The following is a 26,060-nucleotide window of genomic DNA, read 5'->3' as shown; positions in this document are numbered from 1 at the left end:
TAGATTTATGCTTAAACAAGAAATGTTTTAAATTTTTTTTTTAATTTTTTTTTTTACCTTTTTTTATTTTAAAGTCAGCATGAAATGGAAGTTGCGATCGACTTCCGTATTGTGACGTATTTCCGAGTGAAAACTTATCGAACAAGAAAAAAATGTAATGCGGTGATTTGAGTTTATCCATTGGTTGTTGATTGGATTGTGAAAATATAGGCGTTGCATAGCATAATGGAGGCAGATGTGATTGCGAATTTGCAGTGGACACACACCCCTACCACCGTGCTGCTTGAGTCAGAGCCGGTTATCGGTGAAATTGAGCAGCAATCTCAACACATTTATGATCAAAATGACCACATAAACGCACAAGCACATCGCGGTCTTCGCTTATGAAGAGGCTGTAGCTGTTGAAAAACGAGTGAGTAAAAGATAACTGTATTTTTTCATTTTGAATTGCAATACACTAAATATAAAGGAAAAAACCACTTACTCGTGCTGTATATCCCAAGATAACTGCATTCAAAATATAAATAAACTCCAGAGGCATCCGAAGCATTGTATTCATCAGTGATCTCCTCAGCAATTCAGGCATGAAATGTCTTGAACACAACCCCAAATTCACCGTTATTCCTCCTCATTCGAAATGTAAATTCAAGACAGCTGACCCATAACCAAGGAAGTTCGGGTTAAAGAACGATAATTTTGAAGGAAAACTGACAAAAATACACCTTGCCATCTTCACCAACATGCGATTGACGCTTCGTTCAACTCTATGCAAGGTTGTGGTATTTTTAAGAAAGGGGCAGGGTTTAAGCAGACTAAATGATCGGAGAAGTCCTGCATACATCACCAGAGAGAAGTCTGTCGTTTCACCAAAGATCAAGTTATGACATTTTGATTAAAGATTATGAGGTAAAAAAAAAAAAAATTATATATAAAAAAAAAACATGCATGGATGAATCGTTCACAATAAGATCAATAACATGCATTTAGAAAATAGATAGGGTGAATTTTCATTTCATGCCACCTGCTGGTTTGTGAGAAGACCCCATGGGGTCAAGGTGTGCGTAGGGATTTAGCATTCCTCACCCAATTATGACACAGAAACAAAGCTCTGGATCTGACTGGTAAGCCATTACAGGATTGCCTGCCATTATGTCGTTTACTGCTGGCTGATAGCTGACCCCTAATCTTATACATTTCTCATATGCATGCATGTGTGTGAGCATTTGCTTGCACAAGTGTCAATACTGAAGTGCTCAATTGTCAAGCTGGATGGGTGAGAGAGTTCTAAGCAAATTGGTGAAATAAATTAAATGGAAACTTTTTTTTTTTCATAGTTTATTACATAATTACTGTAGGTTGTGATTTGCCAAACAACATTGATGAGAAGGCCTTGTATTTGGGTTTGTTGGTTATCATCAGTGACAGCTGATAGGAGAAACCAGAGACAAAAGAGAATGTGGATCTGTCATTCCTTTACCAGCCCTTAAAGGGATAGTTCACCCATTAATAAACATTCTGTCATTAGGTGGAACGTTAGCGTCAGTCACCATTCACTTCCATTGCATCATTTTCTTCTATACAATAAAACCGAATGGGGACTGAGTCAAACATTCATACAGGTTTGGAACATCATGAGGGTAAGTAAATGATGACAGAATATTAATTCTGGGGTGAACTATCCCTTTAAGACCTCTTTTTTTAGCCTACCTCCCATAAAAAAATTATTCAGTTCAAATAGACCCTGCATGTTAAATGTGTAAGCAGCAACCACTTATATGTTAAAAGCGACCATAACACCCTACTCATTCCGTTTTAATGAGAGCTATTGCAGACATAACTGACAATCTTGTCATTTTAAGCATGTTCCTAATCCTTTAAGAACCAGCAGAACTAACAGCCAAAAGCAATAGTGTTTGAGATCGGCCTTAATTGGATTTTATTCAGAATATGGAGTGTTTTAACAGTTCAAACACAAAACACAAGATAGCATCAATACTTCAACACCACAGGGTGTTCCATCAAAGCCTCTTCTGGGACAAGATGTCTCCTGCTCATAATGAATGCGTAAATTCAGAGTACCGGAATCCCGTATAATCACAGAAAGACACTTTTGCTAAAAAAAAAAAAGGCTGATTTAGATGTTACCAGTTGAACGTTGATGGAATTTGTTGAACTTATTGATTGTATACTGGGTGAATGTGTCTTTTTGAGGCAGAACATTAACGATTGAAGATTGACAGACTGTGCATGGTGTGCTATGAGATAAAGCATTACCAAATTGGAATAAAGAATAAGACAGCTATAGCTGCATTCATTTAGAGGGAGCATCTAGTGTTGCTGTCTTAGTAATATACTATGGTTGCTCTTGGTTGGAGATAAGCACAGGGATAGGTGGAGATTTATTTTAGGTCATCAGGTGCCGCAAGCTTCTCCAGAGTGGGCTCTACACCCCAGATCTCACGGGCATACTGGGAGATAGTGCGGTCACTGGAGAACTTGCCAGAACCAGCGATGTTCAGGATCACCTTCTTGGTCCATTCCTTAGGTTTCTGTCAAAAGAGGAAGAATGAACAATTGAGAGTCATCAAGGTTCAAAGACTTTATTTTGCCAGCAAAATAAAAACATAGTTTAGTCTCACCTTATACAAAGCACTGACTTTCTCTTGGCATTTTATGTAGTCTTCATAGTCAGCAAACACTTTGAACCTTAGCAGGGGGAGGAAAAAAACATAAAATCCATGTTTATAGGAATAGGGCTGAGTAACCCCAGCTACCTTAAATACATTTACATGCACAGTTATATTGAGTTGAGTTACTTTAATTGAATAACAGTGGGTTTTTGTGTAGTCAAGCTACATCACAGACTTTGTCTATCCAAGAGTATACATGGCATAATGTATAATAGAATATTTAAAAGAAAGTACGTCAGGCTGAGGACGTGTTAAAAACGTGCGCCACCTCTGTCTTTCAAAGCATGTGCACAACGGCAAGGCCAACTGTGGTCCGCTAACGTGTTGACATGCTTGACAAAGCTGAGCTACAACTGTACTAAAGCATTTAAATGACATTTTAAAAAGATTAATTGTTGTTTTAGAATTTTACATTTAATGAAAAGATGCTGTTTGTGATAGATTTCCACAGAATTGGTATGCATGTCATTCACAAATTTATATTCCAAAGTATTTTGCGCCTTGGATGTTTATTATAAGATTTTGGTTAATTTGATAGTATATTCAGCTAACAATAAGAGTGTACTATTCTTCACTCCACTTAACACTTTTGTCCTTGTTTAAATACATTCTGCATTCTTATTTTCCCCATGGATTTCATAGATTTGAATTTCAGCTGAAACAGCAGCAAGCTCTCAAGAGAGAGTCTCCGGTAACCTCGGTTCCCTGAGATGAAGGGAACAAGACATTGCATTTGAATACTATGGGGAAAATCCCTTTTCCACGACCTAGTTGAAACCCTTGTATCATAACGCCAATCTTGTGATTGGCAATGATGTTTGAGCTCCACTCCTTTAGGCGCACATGTGCCCTATATAAGCGGGCGCTCAAACATCATTTCTTCAGAATTTCTGACTGAGGGACAAAAACGTGTTGCTCGTTCCTCAAAACTCTGACCTAGTAGTGTGGCAAAACTTTGTAATGTCTTGTTCCCTTCGTCTCAGGGAACCGAGGATACGCGAGTAACCGGAGATGTTCCCTATCGATTCAGTTCACTCGACATTGCATTTTAATGCTATGGGGAACGGAGTCCCATCACGCCGCACTACATAGCGTCATACCGTAGATGTACCAGGGTAGAAACACTTAGAAGAATGTGTATATGAGGTTACTGCCCTTCTGGTACATATGAAAATGAATAACCCCACATGGTGAAAACCAGATGGAAAGTGAATCTTAATCTGAGGATCTATATGAGTCATATAATACACACAGAATAATGAACCCCTTCATAACCAGAGGTAGGGAGGGAAGTTTTATTCTCTTGGAAGTGCTTGTGACTTCTAGTGGGCGTAAATTGGATAGCGGCCTACCCAGTCGGCTGTATTAAACTTTTAACAGGTAGCCCGCCCGAATAAGGAGCTCGGGCTCACCCGCTGGGTGAAGGAATAGTAGCACCCTAGACAGAGAGGATTCGCGAAGTGATGGATGCCACACGTAGGTTATAAAACCTAGCGAACGTGTACTGCGAAGACCATCCTGCTGCAAAGCATATATCCATTTGTCCATGACCATGAGGAAGCCATGCCTCTAGTTGAATGCGCCTTTATGCCAATAGGGCATCTAATGCCCTGTGACTCATAAACGAGGGTGATCGCATCAACGATCCAGTGAGAGAGCCTTTGTTTGGAGATGGACATGCTTTTGTGTGTCCTCCATAAAAAAAGAAGAGCTGATCTGACAGTCTAAACTCGCGAGTGTGCTCCACATACGTGTTCAATGCCCGCACAGGGCATAATAAATGTGCTAACTGCTCTTCGTCCGAATTAGACCGTGGAGAAGAGAAAGTTTGTAGGTGCACTATCTGAGCCCTAAAGGGTGTGGAAAGCACCTTAGGCACATAGCCTTTTATGGGATTGATGGTGGCTTTTGAAAGCCCCGGACTGAATGCGTATTTGCGTTTCGCTGGCCACTTGTGGGCCAAGACGCCCATTCCCAGTGGAGCTTGGGACATGGACCAAAGAGGGCAGTGGGCTGTCTCTGCGGAGGCAAATAGGTCGACTTCTGCTTTGCCGAACATTTCCCAAATCCTCAGAACTGTCTGAGGATGAAGTCTCCATTCCCCCTCCATCAGTCCCTGGCGCGACAACATGTCTGCACTGAAGTTCAGATGGCCCAGAACATATGTTGCGCACAGGGAGAGAAGATGGCGTGCGCTCCACATGAGGCGTTGCGCCAGGCTCGTCATAAGTAGCGATCGAGTGCCACCCTGGCGATTTATGTACCCCACCACTGATATATTGTCTGAGCGAATCAGAATGGAAAGCTTTCACCACTAAGAAGACGGCTAGCATTTCCAAGCAGTTGATGTGTCACGCCTGTTTCCGGCCGAAAGCCGGGTGTCCATCGAACAGCGCGCCCCAACCCTTGTTGGATGCATCCGTGGTCACCAATTTCCATCTGATAACCTGACCCAGAAACACACCCTGCTGATAAAGGTTTGGAGCTGTCCATGGTGCTAGAGCAGCCAGACAGTGGTGAGTCCTAGTGACACGCATGCGCCTCCAACACCAGGCGTGACTCGGTACATAGTATTTGAGCCAGCACTGGAGAGGTCTCATGTTTAAAAGACTTAACGGTATGATGGCGGATGCTACCGCCATAAAACCCAGCATTTTCTGAAAAGACTTCAGTGGAAATGCTTTCCCCAGTTTGAACTGAGACAGACACTGGTGAATGGTCTGGACGCTGAACTGCGGAAAGCGAAACAGCATGTGTCGAGCCGGGCTTTCATTGGATCTGGGCCAAGAAGAACTGCGGGCTCCAGACTCCTCTTTATGGCATTGCGCTGGTCAGGAACACGCCTGCTGCCCAGGAGGAATGGGCGAGGTTTCTGTTTGCGCCACGGTGTACGTGGTCTCACCGATGGCTCAGCGGCGGCTCTTGGCTCTTGGCGAAGACACTGTATGGGAAGATCGAGGGGCTCGTGGGGCTTGTGCCAGCGTGAGCTCTTCCTCGGGTTCTTCCATCTCTACCACGCAGCCCTGCCGTGCTTCCTCATTTGGTCCCTCGAGACTTAACACACAGGAAGCGGTTGGGAGGGCGCGGGAGGCGGAATCGTCCCTCAGAACGAGGGTGACCCTTGAGCGGATCGTCTTGAGACTCATGTCATCACAGTGAGTTCAGTCTGTCCCCATGAGAGCTGCTTCGGCGTGGGTGTGGCCCAGGCAGCGAACGCAGCTCTCATGTTGGTCTGACGAAGCAATGTGTTGCTCACCGAAACACTTGCGATATGACATATTTAAAATGACGCGTACACACAAGCGGCTCTTTTATGTGTGTTTTAAGTCAATTGGATGGAATTATATTATATATACAGTATATTGAAAGGATACAACTCCTGCCTGGATGTTGCGGAAGCGGGTAGATGTCTCGCTGAGCGAAGATTCCAATCCGTCAGCGAGGCGGAGAGACTTCTTCACCGGAACACTAGAGGGGGCAAGTGAATCTTCGCTGCAGGTGCTGGACTCAGGCAAAGAATGTCCGCAGGGAATCCCGTCCGCTGAAGGGTGCCCATCGACGGCAAAGAGTTGGCCAATCAAGATGAGATGATCCGTCGTTGTCAAGACTAGACGATGCCGGTCTTGAAGGAAGAAATTCTGAAGAAATGATGTTTGAGCACCCACTTATATAGGGCAAATGCACACCTAAAGGGGCGGAGCTTAAACATAATTGCCAATCACAAGATTGCCGTTATGATACAAGGGCTTCAACTAGGTTGTGGAAAAGGGATTTTTCCCATAGCGTTAAAATGCAATGTTGAGTGAACTGAATCGATAGTGTAACTATATTTGTATCATTTTCAATTTCTGACTCACGGTTTGCTTCACATTTGTCCAATACTGTGCCTCATAGAGAAATGCTGGGTTTGGGGTTTGGGGTTTGCACTTATTTAGACGATCTGCTTCAATTATATGATATGATATGAATGCACACATAAATAAAAGGAAAGTATGTAGGAATATGATTAAAATGAATTCTAGTATATTGTAACAACGACAAGCACTTGTTCACATTAAATGGTGTGGTAACACTTAACAATAAGATTGTATTTGTTAACATTAGTAAATGTAATAGTTAACACGAACTAACAATGAACAATACTTTTACAGCATTTTTGGTAAAACTTTACAATAAGGATCCATTTGTTTATATTAGTTTAAACATTAGGTATCATGAACAAACTATTAACTATATTTTTACAGCATTTATTAATCTTTGTTAAAGTTAGTTAATAAAAATACAATTGTTCATTGTTAGTTCATGCTAGTTCATAGTGTATTAACTAATGTTAACAAATACAACTTTCGATTTTTAAAAATGTATTAGCATTTGTTGAAATTAACATGAACTAAAATTAATAAATGCAGTAAAAGTATTTTTCATTGTTAGTTTATGTTAAATAATGTTGTTAACTTATGTTAACAAATGGAACCTTATTGTAAAGTGTCACGCATTTTGTAATCTTGGTTAATGTTAATTATCTACTTATCCATTTTTACATAAAAAGATGTATACTGTATGTTTACATTAGTTAATTCAATAAGTGCTATTATGAACATGAACAAACAATGAACAGTACTATTTTGATAAATTAACAATAACCAAGAATAATAAATGCTGTACAAAATTATTGTTCATTGTTAGTTCATGATACACAATGCATTAACTAATGTTAACATATACTGTAGAACCCCATTGTAAAGTGTTGTGTATTTCTGTGTATGTGTGTTTATGGGATTGTATACAGTATGTGAAAATTGCTCATCAATTTCTCTCTACCTATCATGATGCATCAGCATGTTGACGATATCCTTGAAGAGATCTGGCTGTTTTGGACTAAAGAAGCCTCCTGCAATCTGGTCAATGGCCTGCTTCAGCTCTGGAAGATGATTGTAAAATTCGGATGCATTGTATCTGCCAGATGAAAGAATATCATGTCATTTACAATGTCTAAGTGCTCTCTTGATTCCGTTCTAAAGATCCCAAACTCCTGTGTTCCTATACTCTTTAGTTTAGTCAGTATACAGTGTGATATCTCTAACAGACAGACCAAGAATTCAAGCAAACCCTCTAGAATCCATGGCTTCAACATCTTCCACTCTCATGCCAAAGATGAAGAAGTTTTCCTCTCCTGCTTCTTCTGCCATCTCCACATTGGCTCCGTCCATGGTGCCGATGGTCAGAGCTCCATTCAGCATGAATTTCATATTGCCTGTTCCAGAAGCTTCTGTGCCGGCTGTGGATATCTGCTCAGACAAGTCAGCCGCAGGGATAGCTGATAGAAAACAAGAGAAGGATTGAAACCTAACATGAATGAATATTCATGTTAAAATAAAGTAACATTCAGAAACTTAAACATCTGTCATTTGGTACCTTTCTCAGCAAGGGTGACCCTGTAGTTCTCCAGGAAAATGACTTTGAGACGGTCGCCCACCACGGGGTCATTGTTGACCACCTCGCCAATAGCCGTGATAAGACGAATGATCATTTTAGCTGTGTGGTAGCCTGGAGCAGCCTGGGATGGATTGAACAGAAAACAGATATGAAACACTCCCAGCAATTCCAAAAGATCCCCACCCTCATGCTGTTCCAGACCTGTATGACTTTCTTTCTTCTGTGGAACACAAAATGGAGACGTTAGGAAGAATGTTTAGTCTCAGTCACCATTCACTTTTATTATATAGAATAAATATGCAATTAAAGTGAATGGTGACTGAGACATACTGCCTAATATCTCCTGTTCCATGGAATAAAGAAAGCCATACAGGTTTGGAACAACATGAGGGTGAGTGAATGATTGAGTGAACAGAATTAACAATCCCATTAATATAGATGCACTTAAGAGACTTCAGATGGTATGCTCACTTTTCCACCAATCATAATTGTTCTTGGGGTCCACTGCTTGTTAGGCTCTTTCTTGATACCTGCAAAATAAAAATAACAAAAATCATGCCATAATAATAGTTTATAAAACAGATATTTCTGGTCCTGGATGCTGTTTGGCTTGAATAGCGGTTCATTTATTATTGCTGCATAGCAACGTTCTGTTGTGTCAGTGATTAGATCTTCTAGCCTAGCAGAAAGGTGGCACTTAAAAGAAATAGTTCACCCGAAAATGAAAATTCTGTCATCATTTAGTCACCCTCATGGTGTTCCTCAGTCACCATTTACTGTCATTGCATCTTTTTCCATACTGCCTAACATCTCCTTTTGTGTTCCTCGGAAGAAAGAAAATAATTTGAGTTATAAAATGATTACAATTTTTAATTTAGGATTAACTGATTTGCTTAATAAAAAAAAGTTTTAATCAAAATGTGTGTCCTTAATATTTTGATTATGTAGTTACTGTTTAAAAAAAAAGAAGCAATTAGGCACTCGAGGCTGTGTTATATACAGTCATGGCTGAAGGAGTTACTGTAACGAGCGTCAGTGAGAACAAATAAAAGCAGTCAATGTGCTGTGGAATGTCGAAGATCCTGGCACCGGCTGCAGCAGCAGGAAGCGATCTCTGATAGCGTGCGCACCATGGCTGCGCAAGGGGAAATCCGTGAAAAGTGTGTTTGTAGTATGAGTGTGTGCATTGTGGAGGTCAGGAACAGACTCGTAGAATCCTCCATTGAAGCTTAGTGAGGTGCAGAACAACGCCCAGCTGAGATGAGCGATCTTACTCCCTACACACGGGCAGAGGCAAGGTATCCTCCGTGGAAGACCAGCTGACATGCAGCAAAACTGGAAGGCAACAACATACCAGACACGCGGGCAACCAACTGATACACGAGACAGGACCGACTAGACAGAGAGAGTGAAGTTAGTACTCAACATCAAACAACAATCTAGCAAAGATACTGAGAACACGACGGGCTAAAGAAGGGAGTGAATTAAGGGAAAACAGGTGTTGCTTGGCACACTAATCAGTGGCATGATCAGCGTTCGCCCGAGAACAATCAGTGTTCCCATGGAAACGCCGATCATGCATGTCGGCCGCGCCTGCAAAACATGAGGAAGAGAAAATGACAACACATACAAAACAAACTGACAAACTCACCGGAGCCATGACAGTTTCCTAACAATCTGTTGTAGCTGTGACCAAATTCATATTAACACAGCACAGGCTCTCGAACCTTATTGTTTAAATATGCCATATGATTGAGAAATACAAAAAAGGTGTGAAAGTGCTAGGGATAGGACGATATGGTCATCTCACAATTCGGTACAATATACAAAATGAGGTTTTCAATTCTATATTTTCTAGATTTGATATGATAACACTTCAGTGACAAAGTATGGCAGAAAATTGTGTTAATTGTTTTTTTTTAAATTTGCGCAAAATGCATATTATAATTTCTCATCAAAATAAAGTTCTTTAATACACAATATAAATGTTCAAAGTTTAAATAATAAGAGTTTCTTATATACCTTTCACTATAAGAAAAGATCACACATAAATGAGCCTTCAAAAATAGTGGGCTACATTCAGGCTGATCAGGTGCCGAACAAGCAATAGAAGTGAACAGAACCTGTCCTGAAAAAGTATGTGAAAATATTTAATTTTGTAATAGTTTGTTTGTCTTGATTTTTATAATCACATTTAAAAAAAAAAATTCTCCTCAATTTGGAATGCCCAATTCCCAATGCGCTCTAAGTCCTCATGGTGGCGTAGTGACTCGCCTCAATCCAGGTGGTGGAGGACGAATCTCATTTGCCTCCGCGTCTGAGACCATCAATCCGCACATCTTATCACGTGGCTTGTTGAGCGCATTACTGCGGAGACCTAGCGCATGTGGAGGCTTCACGCTATTCTACGCAGCATCCACGCACAACTCACCATTTGCCCCACTGAGAGAGAGAACCACATTATAGCAACCACGAGGAGGTTAACCCAATGTGACTCTAACCACCCTAGCAACCGCGCCAACTGGTTGCTTTGGAAGCCTGACTGGAGTCACGCAGCACTCCCTGGATTCGAACTTGTGACTGCAGGTTTGGTAGTCAGCTTCTTTACTAGCTAAACTACCCAGGCCCCCCCACATTTAACATTTTAAAAAATATACAAATTCTACATTCTGTCAATTAATATTATTTCTTGAAATTGTATATACAGTATAATAATGAAAGGAGCGGTCAATGTTTGAAATAATGTATACAATTTACAAGTAATAACATTAAGTTTACATTCATTTGTATAACAAGTGCTGTAATGGTACTGTCACTTTAAGAGTTTAATGCATCTCACAGACTCACACAGGTGTTGTGGTTTATTTATTAACGAGAGAGAAGTCTAGTTTTTTTAGCGCATCTGTGCTATTTGTGATCAAAATTAATATTTCTTTTTACTTTTTTATCTGAACGAAAAGAACAGAAAGGATATTAAAAGACACATTATTCAATGAAAGTGGTGTGCGGGATTACGGGATCTGATTTTTGATGGACACACATTACACGGAAGAAATGTTCTGTTTTAATCTCAAGCACATTTCAACAAAACAAGGCGATTTTCCAGGTATTCCACTTAAATTTCTGAAAGCTAAATACTGAAAGCACTTTAAGCACTTACTAGTGTAGGTAAAAAAGTAGGGGTAAAATCAAGCGATAGAGAAATTATGATGTTTGATGGGTCATTTAATTTATGATCACATGGATTGAAAACAATGTTTAAATTTTGAAATGTCGAGTTTTGCCTCGATAAGATTCGTCTTTTTTTTTTTGCTTCATAATATATTGAAATTCTATATATTCTGTATTATCCCATCCCTAGAAAGTGCACAATCCACTCACGGTTGTAGAAAGTGATGATGTGCAGGCAGTTCAGCAACTGCCTCTTGTACTCATGAATTCTCTTGACTTGCAGGTCAAACATGGAGTTGGGGTTGATCTTTACTTTGTAGTGCTCTTCCAGGTGCACAGCGAACTTCAGCTTGTTCTCCTAAAAGAAGCAAGAACATCTACAGAAATCAACTCTAAATTATGAAACCACAAAATGTCACTGATTTCTGTTTAGAAATAGGCCACATATGAATCCTTTTCTAACCTGTTTCACTTTGGCAACATCGCGAATGAAAGCCTCGTCACTGACAAAATTGCGAAGTTTTTGTAGCTGATCCAGGTCACGGATAAAGTCCTCTCCGATTCTCTAACATGCACAAACATTTGAGCATATGTTACATATTTTATGTTAAATGGAGCCTTTCCTCTTGCTAGAGTAATATGGTGATTATCACACCATGGGATTGTGCATTATATAAAAGAGCAACTAATGTTTCTGCAGAAATTACACACAAACTTTCTCTTAAGTGTTTCTTTCACAGTTGGTGATCATTTCTCGATTACGTTAACATGAAAAATATCTACTGTAGGTGTAAACAACAGTACCAACCTCTGCAATGACCTCAGCCAAGCCAGGGTTGCACATGACTAACCAGCGGCGAGGGGTGATGCCATTGGTTTTGTTCTGAAACTTGTGTGGGTCCATTTCATAGAAGTCTTTGAATCTGCACATAGATACCACAGCATAATTAAAGGCATAGCTTACCCAAAAATGAAAATGCTGTCATCATTTACTCACCATCATGTTGTTCCAAACCTGTATGAACTTTCTTTTACCTTGGAATACAAAAGTAGATGTTAGGCAGATTGACAGTCTCAGTCACCATTCACTTTCATTATATCAAAAAAAAAAGGTGCAATGAAAGTGAATGGTAACTGAGACTAACATACTGCCTAACATCTGTGCAATAAAGAAAGTCATACGGTTTTGAAACAACATAAGAGTGAGTAAATGATGAGAGCATTTTCATTTTTTATGAACTGTCCATTTAAGACAATATGCGAAGGTGCTTTTGGTTAATACAGTTTGTAATGTAGGCCTATGTGTATTTGCAAGAGAAATATGATACATACACAGTAGCTTTTAGAATGTCAGAGTGAATACGTGCTACACCATTGACTGCATGAGAGCCAACGATGCAAAGATGAGCCATGTTGACTCTCTTCTGTGGCCCCTCCTCAATCAGAGACATGCGGCACAGTCGGTCCATATCGCCGGGGTAAAGAGAGGCTACGCGCTACAAAAACAAACACATAATGTATACTACACAAAAACTGTAAAGTTTACAAAATAAGCGCTCGCAAAACTGGCCTGTCATGTTCTGGGATGGACAGATGGATGGATAGAGACACAGGCAGGCAGGCAGGCAGGCAGATTAGATAGATAGATAGACAGACAGACAGACAGACAGACAGAAAGACAGACAGACAGACAGACAGACAGACAGATAGATAGATAGATAGATAGATGTCGGACCTCCAGGTGGCGTCGATTTATCTCGTAGATGATCTCGAGGTGGCGGGGCAGCAGGGTCTGGAACAGGTGGATAGGCCAGCGTTCCAGCGCCTCAGGCAGCACAGTGTGATTGGTGTAGGCACAGGTCTTCACACAGATATCCCACGCCTGCAGGGAGGGAGGAAGAAAACACAGTTTGGCTTGCAACTTATCTGGTGGACTATGTTTGCACTATGAGCCCCTTCAAGCACTACCATAGTGATTTATCAACACCTGCTGAAAACAAAACAAAAAACAGAATAGCTGGTTTTGAGTGCAAGTGTTCCAAAAAGGCCTTTTGACTAGCTTAACCAGCATTCTTTGGTTAAAAAGCTTTACCAGAAAAAACATACTGGTCGGCCAGCTTCACCACAACCTAACCAACATAAACCAGCCTAGCCCAGCATGAGAAATGCATGTTGGATTAGCAGGTCTTTTCAGCAGGGCTTTATTCACTGTTTAGTGTCAATAAGGAATATTTCTTAATGTATTAAAAACAGTGAATGCAATGATGGCATTCAGAATAATTTTGACATACAGTATTGTTAGGAACAACTTTTGAGGTTCATAGTACTTTGTTGCCTTCTAGTGCTATAGCCTGTGGTTGTTCAATACAGTGTTATAAACTGTTTGAGCAAAGGGATAATTCATTTACATAAGGTTGACTTAAAAAAAAAAAAGAGTTAAAAATCACATTCAGTAACAAAGCATCTGCCTCAAACCTTCTCCCACTGTAACTTCTCTTCATCAACCAGCACTCTCATCAACTCAGGGATAGCCAAGGCAGGGTGAGTGTCGTTCAGTTGAATGGCCACCTGAGAGGAGCCAAATAAATAGATAACAAGAAATATTGAGAGTCATGGCAAAGAGCAGCACTCCAACACTCTAAAAGTAATACTAAAGACAAACAGCTTTGAGACTGAGACTTTAGAATCTTTAGAAATCTGTATGGATAACCTTCTTAGGTAGAGTGCTGAAATCAGTGCGCACAATCTCTCTGGAGCCAAACTTGGAGGCCTTGAAGCGACGGATAATGTCTTGGAGAGTTGCAGCCACCACAAAGTATTCCTGCTTCAGTCTGAGCTCCTTACCCTCAAAGAACTGCGTGGAGACAGGGACCAAAAGCTTCAAGCAAGTATTTAAAAACCATTCAATAACCAACCCAGTGTGAAATCTGTGCAGAACTGTGGTTGTCTTTAAATTGGTAATTGTGAGTACTTCACAGAGAGCCAATGGTGTGGTACTGACGTTGTCATTAGGGTAGAGCACACGAGAGATGTTCTCGGCCAGGTTCCTGTCCAACACAGCCTGAATATAGCCACCAACATTAACTGAAAATGGGGAGAACATGTGGGACTGAATTGCTGATATCTGATTCTTTTAGCTAAAGAGTAGCTACTATTGCTGTTACTGGTACATACAGTCTTTCAGGTTGAACTCGCAAGGGGCCTTAGCAGACCACAGCCTCATGGTGTTTACTATGTTGTTTCTGTAGCCGGGTACAGGGGTGTCATATGGCAAAGCCAAGACAACCTGTAAACACAATAGAAACAGATTTTTATAATTGTGTATTTTCAGGACACCTAAGCACATTTTATTCCCCACTATTCATTACCGCAAGCATATGAACATTTAACTTTACTGTTCCCTGTAATGATTGTTAAATTTCCCACAGTGTTGGCCACTTAGGTGGAGTCATTGCTCACCTTGTGGCTGTGTTTCGTTTGGAAGGATGCGTCCTCCAGAGGTCGCATTTGTCGGCCGCATATGTCATCGAGGCTGTCTCGTTTCAGAAAAGTGAGTAGGACACTTCGAATGCAGCCTTCGAATGTGACCTTCTTTCACAGGAATTCGGAGGATGCATGAGGTGTATTCTTCGTGGGCACTCATAACCCACAATTCTTTGCTTCAACGGTTATGTCTAAAAAAAATGACGCCAATTTGCCCGTAAATATGATGTTCAAAGGAGTGTTAATTCCCAAATTGAAGTACCTCAGAAGATGGGTGCAGAGTATATAATATGTATAATTATATTAATATATAATTAAAATAAAGTATTAGACTAAAAGTACACCTGTAAAATCTATTTTCTTTTCTCTTTACATCATTATAACTCTCCTAAAATGTACCTCATACATTGCCTTCTAAAGGGACTTTGTTCCCTTCTCACTCCAAGCGCTCATGCTTGTTAAAGAGTAGCATGCTGTCATAGCAACCATGCTAAGTTCCGTTCATCCTATGCAGGCTGTCTCGTTTAAACGAGACTTGTTTAAAGGAGGACACTCGGTATACTGCAGCCTTCAAAGGACGCGACCTCCGGAGGTCGCATCCTTCCAAACGAGACACAGCCTGTGTTTTTCCTTTTGTCTGTTATTAGTTAATTGCTTACACCTGTGCTTTCTCTGTTTATACCCTGCCTTTTGTTTAGTCCTCGCTCAGTCTTAGTTTTTGAGGGAGTAGAGACACAATTGTTTTGTAAGTGGTTTGCTGTAGTGTTATTGACGTGTAGATCTTTTATGCTGCTGCTGCTTATTTTCTGTTTTGTCCAGAGGAGAAAACATTTCCTTTGCTATTCTGGGTAACAGGCAAAAATCTACCTGTGTCAATCAGTTTATTCTTAAGCCTTTAATGTCCTTACACTGATTAAGGAAAGCAGTGAAAGGTGTTTACATGATCACACACATTGTCAGCTAATTATGCATAACTGGTGTAAGAACGTGCATGTAAACGTACTCAGTGATGATTCTTATTACCGTAACAGTCATTTATTTTTACTGTATTACAGTAAAAAAGATGCTGTTGTACACTGACTTTTTAAAGTAAAATCAGCAAAACAAAATCAAATACTTAATATGATGTATAAATACTTTATAATTTATATAGTAAATAATTTTTTCACATTGTGGCAATGAGAATATCATCATGACAATCTTTTTTTCCACGTTGCGGAAATGAGAATTGGGTGATAAAATGTGCATAACTGTCACAGTGTAAAAAATCTTAATGGCCATGATAGTAAGTTTAATTTCCAATACACAAAATATAATTTATTTGTTTCTTTTTATTTTGGAGTAAATTAGGACCATGACATTATCCTGATGGATTTCATGAGAATCACCTTTAGTATTTGCTCAAATCAAGCTACGTGTAAATTTATACCTGAGTGTCCACCCATTTGACTCCATCTGGGTGATGCTCTGTCCTACCATAAAATTGCACAGGGCGCATGTATTCTGGACGGGCCTTCTCCCATGGGTTTCCATACCGCAGCCAGTCGTCTGCCTCTTCAACCTGTCAATCATTAATATCAGATTTTCAAGATATGTCGATAGTAAATGTTTAGTCATAGAAGTTGTGCAATCACAATGCTATAAACACTTTATATATATTTATAAATCTTACCCTAAAACCTAAATCTAACCCTTAACCCCAACCCTTCTCCTGAACCTACACCCACCTCAACCTCAGGAGCAGCAAATGTGAATGTAGTTACACAGTAAATACATAGTACCTAATAGTTAAAGACACCTAATATAAAGTGTGACGTGTGTGTGTGTGTGTGTGTGTGTGTGTGTGTATATATATATATATATATATATATATATATATATATATATATATATATATACAGTTGAAGTCAGAAGTTTACATATACCTTAGCCAAATACATTTAAACTCAGTTTTTCACAATTCCTGACATTTAATCATAGAAAACATTCCCTCAGTTAGGATCACTACTTTATTTTAAGAATGCGAAATGTCTGAATAATAGTAGAGAGAATGATTTATTTCAGCTTTTATTTCTTTCATCACATTCCCTTTGGGTCAGAAGTTTACATAAACTTTGTTAATATTTGGTAGCATTGCCTTGAAATTGTTTAACTTGGGTCAAACATTTTGGGTAGCCTTCCACAAGCTTGTCACAATAAGCTGCTGGAATTTTGCCCTATTTCTCCAGACAGAACTAGTGTAACTGAGTCAGGTTTGTAGGCCTCCTTGCTTGCACACGCTTTTTCAGTTCTACCCACAAATCTTCTATCGGACTGAGGTCAGGGCTTTGTGATGGCCACTCCAATACCTTGACTTTGTTGTCCTTAAGCCATTTTGCCACAACTTTGGAGGTATGCTTGGGATAATTGTCCATTTGGAAGACCCATGTTTGACTGAGCTTTAACTTCCTTGCTGATGTCTTGAGATGTTGCTTCAATATATCCACATAATTTTCCTTCCTCATAATGCCATCTATTTTGTGAAGTGCACCAATCCCTCCTGCAGCAAAGCACCCCCACAAAATGATGCTGCCACCCCCATGCTTCACAGTCAGGATGGTGTTCTTCAGCTTGCAAGCCTCACCCTTTCTCCTCCAAACATAACTATGGTCATTATGGCCAAACAGTTCAATTTTTGTTTCATTAGACCAGAGGACATTTCTCCAAAAAGTAAGATATTTGTCCATGTAGTCTGGCTTTTCTATGGTGGTTTTGGAGCAGTGGCTTCTTCCTTGCTAAGCAGCCTTTCAGGTTATGTCGATATAGGACTTGTTTTACTGTATATATAAATACTTGTCTACCTGTTTCCTCCAGCATCTTTACAAGGTCCTTTGCTGTTGTTCTGAGATTGATTTGCACTTTTTGCACCAAACTACATTCATCTCTAGGAGACAGAATGCGTCTCCGTCCTGAGCAGTATGATGGCTGCATGGTCCCATGGTGTTATACTTGCATACTATTGTTTGTACAGATGAACGTGGTAGCTTCAGGCATTTGGAAATTGCTCCCAAGGATGAACCAGACTCGTGGAGGTCCACAATTGTATTTCTGAGGTCTTGGCTGATTTCTTTTGATTTTCCCATGATGTCAAGCAAAGAGGCACTGAGTTTGAAAGTAGGCCTTAAAATACATCCACAGGTACACCTTCAATTCAGTACACCTCCTATCAGAAGCTAATTGGCTAATTATCTAAAGGATATTCCTGGGATTTTCCAAGCTGCTTAAAGGCACAGTTATCTTAGTGTATGTAAACTTCTGACCCACTGGAATTGTGATATAGTCAATTAAAAGTGAAACAATCTGTCTGTAAACAATTGTTGGTAAAATTACTTGTCTCATGCACAAAGTAGATGTCCTAAATGACTTGCCAAAACTATAGTTTGCTAATATTAAATCTGAGGAGTGGTTAAAAAATGAGTTTTAATGACTTCAACCTAAGTGTATGTAAACTTCTGACTTCAACTGTATATATCAAGTGTCTTCAACAGGGGGTCCGTGGTGGTCCGCAAATTATTGTTTGATCCAGCATTGGCATTTTAATAATCACTCACTCACACACGAACGACAGCGAGTAGAGAGGAGTATGAATTTTAGTCTATCCACATGTTGAAGTCCTTCGTAACTGTATGCCAAATCTTAAAGTGTGACTAAACAGGGCTTGTCAGTAGAAGTGTGCAGCCCGGACAAACCCTTCACACGACCACCACTCATCAGGAGCCGCTCAAAGCGCAACACACATCAGGTTTAGCAGCGCTGCAGTGGAGGGTCACATGAGTAAATGCGTCTACTTTGCATTGGTTGTGCTGTGCGGTTGAGCAGATGACAGCCTACAGTTTTTTTATTATTAGTTGCTTTTTGCTTTCAGAACAATAGCTTACTTGCCTGGTGTAAATAAATAGTTACCGCTGAGATTATCAAGCTGGCATACACAGTCCTTAACGTTCCACACATACAGTATAAGACAGTGACTCTAAAATAAGGTGCACTCAGTCATTGTTTTTCTCATTACAAATTCTTACTCGATGAAATGAACAGTAATTTTAAAATATATATATCTATAAAATCGATCTCTCACATGAGATGAAGACTTCGTTTTAGTAACCTTATAAAAGTTGTTTTATTCTGCATGGACAGGGCCTGTCTGTTTGTCTTTCTGTCTGTCTATCAATCTGTCTGTCTTTTTCTTTCTTTTTGGAGGAGGTTTGGCACAAGTTAAATTAAAAATGTCACTTCATGTCAAAAATGTTGCAGACCCCTGCTGTCCCTGCTGAAAAGACTGAGCTGGCTGGCTGGTTTTAGGTGGTCGCCCAGCCTAGCCAGGCTGGTCAGTAAGCTGGTTTCAGAGGGGGTTTGAACACTTTTTAGCTGGTCAGGCTGGGAGACCAGCTAACCTCCCCAGTTTAAACCAGCTTGGTCAGGCTGGGAGACTAGCTAAGACCAGCCTGACCAACCAAGACCACCCTGACTAGTTAAGACCACCATGACCAGCCTGACCAACTAAGACCACCCTGACCAGCTAAGATCAGCATGACTAGCCTGACCAGCTAAATAAATGTGTTCAAAACCCCTTGAAAACCAGCCAATCAGCTTATGCTGGTTTTAGCTGGTCTTTTCAGTAGGGCAGAATTTAATGATTATTTCAATGGCTTTGCAATGTAAACATCATGAAATATGTACATACAATAATATGGTAGCCTACCACATGAACACGTTTTTATAGGCATAAAATGCAACACTCAATTTTATACAATATGTAACGGGGGTCCCGGCTCCGTCTCTCTACCCACCCAGGGGTCCTTGGCCTGAAAATGGTTGAAGACCCTTGGTATATATACACAGATTATAGATGTACTGTATGTATGTATATCTTATGACAAATAACTGAAGGTAATTTAAACTACCTGCCAGCCACTGGCAATTTTCTGGTTGAAGATTCCGAACTCATAGCGAATGCCATAACCATAAGCAGCCAGGCCAAGAGAGGCCATCGAGTCCAGGAAGCAAGCTAACAGAGAAGGAGAGCAATATTGAGCATTATAAGAAAGAGAGATATCCTTTTTTTTTTTCACTCAATTTGGAACACCCAATTCCCAGTGCGCTTTTTAAGTCCTTGTGGTCGCGTAGTGATTCGCCTCAATCCGGGTGGCGGAGGATGAATCCCAGTTGCCTCCGCGTCTGAGACCATCAACCTGCGCATCTTATCACGTGGCTTGTTGAGCGCGTTGCCACGGAGACATAGCGCGTGTGGAGGCTTCACGCCATCCACCGCGGCATCTTTGCTCAACTCACCATGCGCCCCACCGAGAACGAACCACATTATAGCGACCACGAGGAGGTTACCCCATGTGACTCTACCCTCCCTAGCAACCGGGCCAATTTGGTTGCTTAGGAGACCTGGCTGGAGTCAAAAGAGAGATATCTTAAAAAGTTCTGTAAAAAGTTCTCTATTTTCAAAAGTTTGAGGATTGAGTCTTGTAGAATGTTCTGCTATCGTCTGACTTACTTGGGCAAAGTTCAGTAAATCCATACTAAAAAGATGCTTCCTTTTTTTAAACCTGAGGGAACAAATGGAAGGGAGATCAGATTACAAACCAGCCAGACGGCCAAGGCCTCCATTTCCCAGTCCAGCGTCTTCCTCCATCTCCTGTAGCTCCTCCATGTCCAGACCCAGCTAAAAAAACACAGCATGTAACGATTCACTGCTTCACTCAAAACAATTGCCATTCACATATCATCACATATCTATGATACAACTATCTTATCGAGCAGTAAACTGGCTGAATGAATGATGCTCAGTTAACTAGGGTTTCACTGAGCTGTCCAACCTGATATGTGGCCTCATCGCAGGCGTTCTCCAAAGCCAGGTTCACCATGGTGTTCTGCAGGGTACGGCCCATGTAGAACTCCAGGGAGAGGTAGTAGACGCGCTGCGGGCACAGCAAGAACAAGAGAGAACAATCTAGAAGTCTTTTGTTTGCTTTGTCTATGACTTTTTTTTTCTTTTTTTTTTTTACTTTGTTTGAAAGTTTGTGGATGCCCAAACACCACACCCATATGTGCTTATTGCGCATTTAAATTCATAACTGTTGGCAATAATAGGGAGTTGGTCCTCCTACATCTTCAACTCTTCTAATAAGGCTTTCCACTAGATGTTGGCACATGGCTGTGGGAATTTACTCCCATTCAGACTCAAGAGCATCAGTGAGGACAGGTAGTGCTTTGTGCAGGCCAATTTCTTCCATCAGACTCAGTACCAGTAACCAGAACACAATTCTCTAGATTGTTATAATATGCCATAGCATTATCATTTGTCTTTAGTGAAATTAAGGGGCTAAGCCAAATCTTTTAATTAGAAGGGGGTGTCATCATACTTTTGGCCAAGTAGTGTATACAGTATTTAGAAATGCAGTATGTACAATTAAGTTTATAATTGTCAAATGAGCTCCCTCAGCCTGTGGACTATTTTAACACTCTTTAGCAGAGCGCTGATACACCGGATGACCTAACGGGGGCAATCTGATACTGTTCTTGTTGTAGCCTTTGACATTTAAGCATTTCCTTTGGTGTTGTTGGGTATGAAACGCAAGAAAGAGAGAAAGAGAGAGACAGTGGAGGTGAGAGCGGTTGTGTGGGGTACAAGCAGCTGAAAAAGACTAGTCAGAGAGTGGGGAAGGTCAGTGGTGTTATGTAACACTGGCATTTTGACTCTAACAAAAATAAACAGCAGCGAGGTCACCAGCAAAGGTTACAGGGTGTGTAATGCGGTGCTCTCCTGCAGCTAATGAAGAAGGGTGCGCACCAACATGTTGCACAACTTCTGTTGCTGAAAAAAAAGTGTTGAAAAAAGTGCCTTTTGCTTAAAAACTAATTATACAATATTATTTTTAGATGTTAAAGGGATCGTTCACCCAGAAATGAAAATTAGTTCCAACCCTATATGGCTTTCTTTTGTCCCTGGAACACAACAGCATGTTAGCCTCAGTCACCATTCACTTTCATTGCAGGGGGAAAAAAAAAAGATGCAATGAAAGTAAATGGTAAGTGGATGCAATGAGGTGAATGGTAACTGAGGCTAACATGCTGCTGAACATCTCTTTTTGTGTTCCAAGGAAGAAAGTACTATGAGTTTGGAACAACATATGAGTAAGTGATCCCAGAAATTTCATTTTTGGGTGAACTATCCCTGGCTTAGAACATAGACAATGTATAAGCCCACTCTCATAGCACCCAGAAGCTTCTTTAAATTCCTGGAATTTGTTTCTTAGACCAAGCTTGTGTGGAAAATGTTGCTCTATATTAAAGTCCCTTTTAAGGCAAGACAGTGCACTCTGCTGCCATTTTTGGAGCGCTTCCGGGAAGCTATTTTCTATGGACACAAGTGGCATAAAAGTATAGCTCCTATCTACTTGAATAGGAAAAGACAGAAATTCTCCAAAACGGTTGCTCAAGATTACGATAAAAAAAGAAAAGAAAAAGCAGTTAAATCTGACAGCAATGGTGATGGTATTAATTGTGCTTCTTCTGCTCAGGTTATGCTACAAAAACTGCTATTTGTCAGGCTGCTCCAGCCAACGCGCATATGATTTCTCGTGTTGACTGACAGGCGATGTCTGTATCTAAAAGATGATTGGCTCTTTTACCTGTAAGGTGGGATTTCCTTTTCTACATCCACCATATTGGCTGTTGCAATTTCTCCCATTCATTGTAATATAACTGGTCTGTCTTGGGCTAAACAGTCTTTGTCTATATTCTGTGTCACTTCTGCACTGTTGGCTGAGCTCCAGATAAATGACAGTCATGCTTTCAAGGAAACACATATGAGCCTCATTTGAGCTTTAATTAGCAAGTCAAGGTTTATTGCCAATGCCCACCAAAATAGTAAGGAAAGAAACTAAATGTAGTTTCATAGATCAATGGGTGCACAGAAGGAAAATCATTTCTACTAATTACTTCTACATTTTTATAGTGTTAATAACAAGAGGTAGAGTATAATATACCTCTCATTTCCCTACCATATAAATAAGTCTTGACAGTGTTTATGTATAACTCTTTGAGATATGCGGACTGTTTGTAATGAGGTAGATTTACATCTCACCTCTTCCACTCATATTCGTTTCTACGGTGACCTTTCTTTTAGGGAGCAACTTTTGACCTTTATATCATAGACATCTGTTCTATCCAGGGACCTTGAGCCAGGCTGGAGAGGAAAAGGTCAGGGATGATGAGCAGTGGTATCAAATCCTGTCTTCTCTCCGAATCTAGGATTTTATTGCATTGAGCACTTACATATTCAAGCAACACTGTTTCTGCTGCTTGCTCGTTTTAGTATTTACAGTAAAATAGAGAAGATCCCTCAAGTAACCTTTGCACTGAAATATAGGACGGTGTCTGAAAATTTTGACTCATTTCAAAGTTTAGTTAAACTTAGTAATATGAATACAGCTGTTGTTAAGAAGCTATTGTAAAGTGCTGAAATCACCTGGCATTTCAAGATGCTTTATAATGGAATGTATGCACATGACAGGATGTACATTAAACTGTGACCATCTGGCAACAGTGCATTATTGTGCTTGTAATGTACGTAAATATCATGCTTTTGATCATCTGAATCATTCATTCATATTCTTAATGTTAAGACATGTATATCAGAGAGTTGCACATAGTTGCAGATGGTGCAGTAGACCAAAGGTGTGCAAAAGCTGCACTTTGTTTTATCAGTAAACTTGTTTAGAGCAGGATGATTGTAAGAGGGTGCTGATCCTGGTTTAGAGCTCTCTGTGATGAAGGGTCACAAAAGGTCAACATGAGTGTGACCAAGCAGAAGCTTTAAAAGATCCTTCCTCAGGCACAAATGTCATGATATTACAATGTGATTATAACTGATTGTTACTGTCATCTGAAGTCCTTAAGGGACCATGTACAAAAATCTGCCTTTTTATTTGTTTATTTATTTGTAGAAGCGTCATGCATGCACTGCTTCTGTTTTGGTGCAATCTCCACATGCATGAACTTACTTTTGGGTCTTTCTCGTAATAACTCTGCTGTGTTCTGATCCATCTGCCTACCAAGTGGTCTCTGACTGTGTGCGCGAGAGCGAAATAATAATCCCGTCTTGTGGCTACATTCCTGTCTTTTACCAGCGTGAAATGCAGATGGCGATTAAAGTTTGTCTTCAAGTCTGCGACATTCTCCACACCAGCGAGCCCCCGCACAGAAATCTGTTTCTTTCTGTCGTGGTCTGACAGTGGTTTGGACATGATGATGGTTCGGGTGAAACTGTACTGTAAACACTAGGCAGCACACAGCGATGTGTCACATAGCACCCATTCAACGTTAACAGCTCTCGGAATTTAAAGTTCACCTCATGAATATTGATTATTAGGCGGGGTGTTTTCGCAGACATGGGCCATTTAAGTTTTCAATATGTAAATCAGCCAAGTACGTTATTTGTACATTTTTAATGCATCCGTCCGCCGGCGCTGTTTATAAATTGTTTTATGTAAACATGCGCTAGAAGGGCTTTAATTGTCTCGCGCAGGCGCGCAGCGTTTTAGACTCCGTGTCAGGTTGAAATAACTTAGAAACGCGTCTTGACACACCCGTGTTTGCGCTGCGTCTTTATTATTTTGTGCAATAACGCCAGCAAAACAGCTGGACGCGGCGCAGCAGTGAAAGACGTCCGTCTAGCGCAGATTTACATATAAACAATGGAGAATATCACAGAGCAGACTTAGGAAACAAAAACGCATATGATGTGAACGCCCCTTAAGAGTACAGAGCTCTGTTAAGCCGAAGACATTAATAGCTGCAATGACCCAGCTCAAAGGCCATGATATTTGAACGGCATGCCGCTGGCGTAGTAACATATCTCACAGCTGAGCATCACATGCAGCACTTCTGACACATTAATTATTTGTCAAATTAATAAACAGCCTACTTTAAACGTTTTGTTTTTTTTTCCAAAACTTTTTTCAGCTTTTTTCATTATTTGTTTTTATTTATTCATTTCTTTTTACTGTCTTCGTACAGTTACACCACTTACACATTTATAAGTTTAACTCCAGAAAAATTTATCAAAATTAGTTTTTATTGTGTGTTGCAAATTGAATAGACGTGATTGTAATGGACTAAGTTTGTCTTTAGAGAAGTAATTCCCAGCATTGATAGATTGGTACGGTGGCCGTGTAGGGCAAAACAAAACAGCAAATCTAAAAACACAACGGCAAATCCAAAGACAAAATAACAATTCAGAAACACATCAACAAATCATAAAACACAATGGCAAATCCGAAAACAAAAGAGCAAATCATAAAACACAACACCAAATCCAGAAACAAATAGTGATGGGAATATCGGATCATTTTACTGACTTGAATCTTTGAGTCTCGTTCAGCAAAATGAATGAATCTTAATTCAAGTAATTTTCATTTGAGCAGAATTAAATAAAAATGTTTCAATAGCCAAATCCCACCCCGACACGTCTGCTTACGCAAACTTTGATTACAGACCCAATAAGGAAAAACTGATAATGCAGCCAAGGACAAATTATGAGAAACAGAAATGATTAGTTCACCTCTGGAATCTTCTTGTCAGAGTCGTTCGTTCTTTTGTCACGGCTATCACGTGACAAAAGAACGAACGACTCTGACCAGAAGACTCGAGAGGTGAACGAATCATTTCTGTTTCCTGTGTGAGCAATACATAGCGTATACGAATGTCACGTGACAAAAGAACGAACGACTTGGACCAAAAGAGTTGAAAGGTGAACTAATAATTTCTGTTTCCTGTACAGCGCCTATGCGGTTTTCACGTAACAAACGAACGGAGGTTTCGCAATGCACATGCGCGGCCAACACAAAATGAACGAATCACTCTCAGAGACTACTCGTTCTTCTGAGTCATATAAAAGATTCGTTCAAAATGAACGAATCGTTCATGAACGACCTATCACTAGAAACAAAACAACAAGTTAGAAAACTTAACAGCGATTCAGAAAACACAACAGCAATTCAGTCGAAACGGAAAGGGTAGGTACCATAGCTATCAAAATCCATGCCAAAAGGTCACTGATTGAAAACCTAAATCATTTGGAATGTTTTCTCTCTCTGGAAAGCAGTAACAGGAAACTTTATAACACAGAGAGTAAAAACAGCGAGCGGGAAAAGTTAGTTTTAAGTACAATGTTCCTCTATAGTCTCATGGTTCATCTAGTGTTTAAGGGACCATCTTTAAGCCCACAAA

The 26,060-nt window shown here is 40.2% G+C and overlaps 1 protein-coding gene across 2 annotated transcripts; it reads right to left on the bottom strand.

The window, feature by feature from the left end:
• Window positions 1-1,335: 1,335 nt before the first annotated feature.
• Window positions 1,336-25,427, bottom strand: LOC127431256 (glycogen phosphorylase, muscle form). Of its 2 annotated transcripts, none has more exons than XM_051681619.1 (20): window positions 25,393-25,427; window positions 20,645-20,746; window positions 20,412-20,490; window positions 19,721-19,824; window positions 16,210-16,341; window positions 14,472-14,583; window positions 14,299-14,381; window positions 14,008-14,151; window positions 13,773-13,865; window positions 13,033-13,179; window positions 12,630-12,793; window positions 12,106-12,220; window positions 11,761-11,862; window positions 11,508-11,655; window positions 8,598-8,656; window positions 8,106-8,247; window positions 7,800-8,007; window positions 7,512-7,646; window positions 2,640-2,706; window positions 1,336-2,549 (listed from the first exon to the last, which is right to left on the bottom strand). In XM_051681619.1, the coding sequence occupies exons 2-20, from the start codon at window positions 20,714-20,716 to the stop codon at window positions 2,400-2,402; spliced, it is 2,256 nt and encodes a 751-aa protein (XP_051537579.1). In that variant the 5' UTR covers window positions 20,717-20,746; window positions 25,393-25,427; the 3' UTR covers window positions 1,336-2,399. The 2 variants fall into 2 exon arrangements, with proteins under 2 accessions (XP_051537579.1, XP_051537578.1); XM_051681618.1 differs by lacking the exon at window positions 25,393-25,427 and adding an exon at window positions 23,834-24,326.
• Window positions 25,428-26,060: the final 633 nt, after the last annotated feature.

This window comes from Myxocyprinus asiaticus, chromosome 40, assembly GCF_019703515.2.
Source record: "Myxocyprinus asiaticus isolate MX2 ecotype Aquarium Trade chromosome 40, UBuf_Myxa_2, whole genome shotgun sequence".
NCBI lineage: Eukaryota > Metazoa > Chordata > Actinopteri > Cypriniformes > Catostomidae > Myxocyprinus > Myxocyprinus asiaticus.
The sequence above is the reverse complement of the archived record's forward strand: the minus strand, read 5'-3'. Positions and strand labels throughout refer to the sequence as shown.

Coding starts and splice junctions, on each gene's coding strand:
- LOC127431256 (XM_051681618.1), bottom strand. CDS start 24,076: ATGTCCAAACCACTGTCAGACCACGACAGAAAGAAACAGATTTCTGTG. Junction 13,180..13,772: donor AGAAGTTACAGTGGGAGAAG/GTTTGAGGCAGA, acceptor CCCTCCCTGCAG/GCGTGGGATATCTGTGTGAA. Junction 11,656..11,760: donor ATGTTGCCAAAGTGAAACAG/GTTAGAAAAGGA, acceptor TGCTTCTTTTAG/GAGAACAAGCTGAAGTTCGC.